At 19.0% G+C, this 2,674-nt stretch overlaps 2 protein-coding genes across 5 annotated transcripts in view; one reads left to right on the top strand and one right to left on the bottom strand.

Annotated features, from left to right (window-relative positions):
• The window catches only part of LOC102677699 (UHRF1-binding protein 1), a 10,949-nt gene extending 10,267 nt beyond the window's left edge, over positions 1 to 682 (bottom strand). For all 4 annotated transcript variants that reach the window (XM_006613276.2, XM_006613277.2, XM_006613278.2 and 1 more), the window contains exons 1-2: positions 569 to 682; positions 186 to 456 (exon numbers count right to left, since the gene is read on the bottom strand). In XM_006613276.2, coding sequence (XP_006613339.1) covers positions 186 to 229 — 44 coding nt within the window. In that variant the 5' untranslated portion in view covers positions 230 to 456; positions 569 to 682. The remainder of the gene's footprint in view (positions 1 to 185; positions 457 to 568) is intronic.
• An 803-nt stretch (positions 683 to 1,485) lies between these two features.
• Positions 1,486 to 2,556, top strand: LOC102678113 (ribonuclease P protein subunit p29). Its single transcript, XM_006613280.2, has 4 exons — positions 1,486 to 1,516; positions 1,619 to 1,758; positions 1,892 to 2,282; positions 2,351 to 2,556. Exons 1-4 carry the CDS (start codon positions 1,501 to 1,503, stop codon positions 2,485 to 2,487), a joined length of 684 nt encoding a protein of 227 aa, XP_006613343.2. The 5' UTR covers positions 1,486 to 1,500; the 3' UTR covers positions 2,488 to 2,556.
• The last annotated feature ends 118 nt before the right edge of the window (positions 2,557 to 2,674 follow it).

Raw genomic sequence — 2,674 nt, 5'->3', positions numbered from 1 at the left:
GTAGTAGTAGTAGTAGTAGTAGTAGTAGTAGTAGTAGTAGTAGTAATAATAATAATAATAATAGTTAATAAAATAAATAAAATGATTTATAATGTTTAACTTATTAAGGATAATTTTTAACTGTATTGAACTAAAGATAATGAAACACTGATTTAATAATTTAACCATATAAATCATATAATTACCTCGATAAATGTTTTAATAATTGCTTTTTTATTAATGACACCATTTTTTACTTTCAATTGATTTCAAATAAATGGTTCAACATGATTAATTTGATACTATACTTTTACAGTAATCACGAACGTTCATACATGCCACGATTGTCGATGACTGATGACTTTCGACTCAAGTAGTTAGTTAATAAGTAGATTATACTACTGACTTTTTAGTTGTTTTTATTGGTTTTTTCCTCGATGTTTTTCTTATTCAGAGTTTCTATTCTAACTTTTAATTCTAGGATCAACAAAATATATCTAATTATATTTTTCATTTGTATTATTTTAAATAAATTAACGTAAATAAGTTCATGAAAATAAGAATAAAATTGACCTATATTAACACATACCTTAATACATTTATTTAATGTTGAGGAAGTTAATTTCATTTGTACACACCCAAGATGTATTACAAAATTTATACGCAAATAAAATCTACTTGTTGATCACTTTTCAAATTACATCTTTAAATGTAATAAATAATGAAATAAATAAAATTAAAAAACATGATATATGTAAAATAGATAATACATAAAATAAAATTGAATTTTATATTAATCTATTTTAAAATATTTATATTTAGAAATCATAATACGCACACGAAATACTTTAAAACATAAATGAATAAATATATACTTACGATGAAAGTAGATAAATTGTTCCACTTATGACTTTATGAAGAAAAGATATTGTACGCTTACATTCATGTCTAAAAATTTTTCTTCAATTTTTTAATTTTTTCGTAGTTTATAAAGAAAATTCTTATATTATTTATAAAATTATTTCACAAATAAATTCTCATTTTCCTATAACTTTTTCAAGCAATTTAATGAATCAAATTGGTTAATCGTACATGTATATATATATTATAAAATTATGTATTATCTCATTTTTACAAATTTTGTTTTAAATTTTTTTAGATTTTAAGATTTTAATGAGATTCTATGCGGTGATATATTATAATTAAATTAATATATTATCACATATATAATAAATTATCATTGTATAGTTGCAATTTATGACTCTTGTTTCAATTCTATATATTTTAATGTAACTTAACCTAAAAAAATATTTTGTAACTAATATTTTAATTCAATATCAAATAAATATAATATGTATGGAAACTTTACAATTACATCTTTAAAAAATTCCAAGTGAAATACAATAATATTTTGTGATTATATTTTGTAAATTATTTATAATTAATAACTTTATTATAATTTAATATATAGTAAAATAAATTAATTTCAATTAGTTTATTTCTATCTTTTTGTTATTAATAATGACCGAAAAAAATCGTAAGTATTTAAAAAAATATTAAAATATAATATTATAAAAATATTAAATTAATTAATATATGTTTATATTATCATAATTAATTTATTTTATTAATCTTACAGAAAATATATGTTTAACATTACCAAATAATATAATAAAACAAATTAGTACACATGAAAATAATGAACAACATATCATAAATTTCCTACAAAATGCATTACCTTCTTCTGATATGGGTTCAATAGCAGATGAATTAAGAAAAGTAAGATTTCTTAGAAAAAAATAAAGAATGCAAAAAAATTAATATCGATGCAATTTAAAATAAGTATTTATATAAATTATGAGAATTTTATTTATTAATTATGAAATAAAACATGATTATAATTATTTTATAGTCACTGATACTTGCAAAACATAGAAATAAATGGGACAAGAAAAAGAAATGCAAAGGAAAATTATTAACTAATAGAAAACGAATGCAACTTGGTTTACGTAAAATTAGTTACAATAGTGATATGAAATATACAGATTTATTACCATTAAATAAATTATGGTTAAATTATATGCAACAAGTACTTGGTATTAAGTTTTTTACCAACATTCCAAGAGATCCTATTGATCCAAATTGGGAAAATATTAATCAACAATTAGTTAAAGTAGATTTTCATGGTGCTCAAATTTCTATTGTTGGATCAAAATGTCCTAGTTTAATTGGATTAAAAGGCATAATAATTCAAGATACAAAAAATACTTTCAAAATTTGTGGAACAGATAATATTATACGGAGTAATTTATATTTTTTCTATTATTTTTTTTCCTTATAACAAATGCAAATAATTTATATTTATTTTCAGCAATACCCAAAGATGTTATTATCATGAATATTTATTTAAAGGAAGTAAAATTAGAATTCTTTGGAAAAGATCTTTCTATACGACCTACTGAACGAACAATAAAAAAATTTAAGTGTGGACGTATATATGAATTATAATAAAATCTGTTACAAATTTTATTTATAAAATTTGTGAAATAAACTTTTCATTCAATATTTATAAATTAATTATATAATATATAAATTATTTCATTGTTAAAAATATGTTAATAGACAAAGTATATATATATATATATATAAAATAATATTTTTTGAAGAAATAAAAAAAAAGCATAAAGAAATACAA

This window comes from Apis dorsata, unplaced genomic scaffold (assembly GCF_000469605.1).
Source record: "Apis dorsata unplaced genomic scaffold, Apis dorsata 1.3 scaffold_137, whole genome shotgun sequence".
NCBI lineage: Eukaryota > Metazoa > Arthropoda > Insecta > Hymenoptera > Apidae > Apis > Apis dorsata.
The sequence above is the reverse complement of the archived record's forward strand: the minus strand, read 5'-3'. Positions and strand labels throughout refer to the sequence as shown.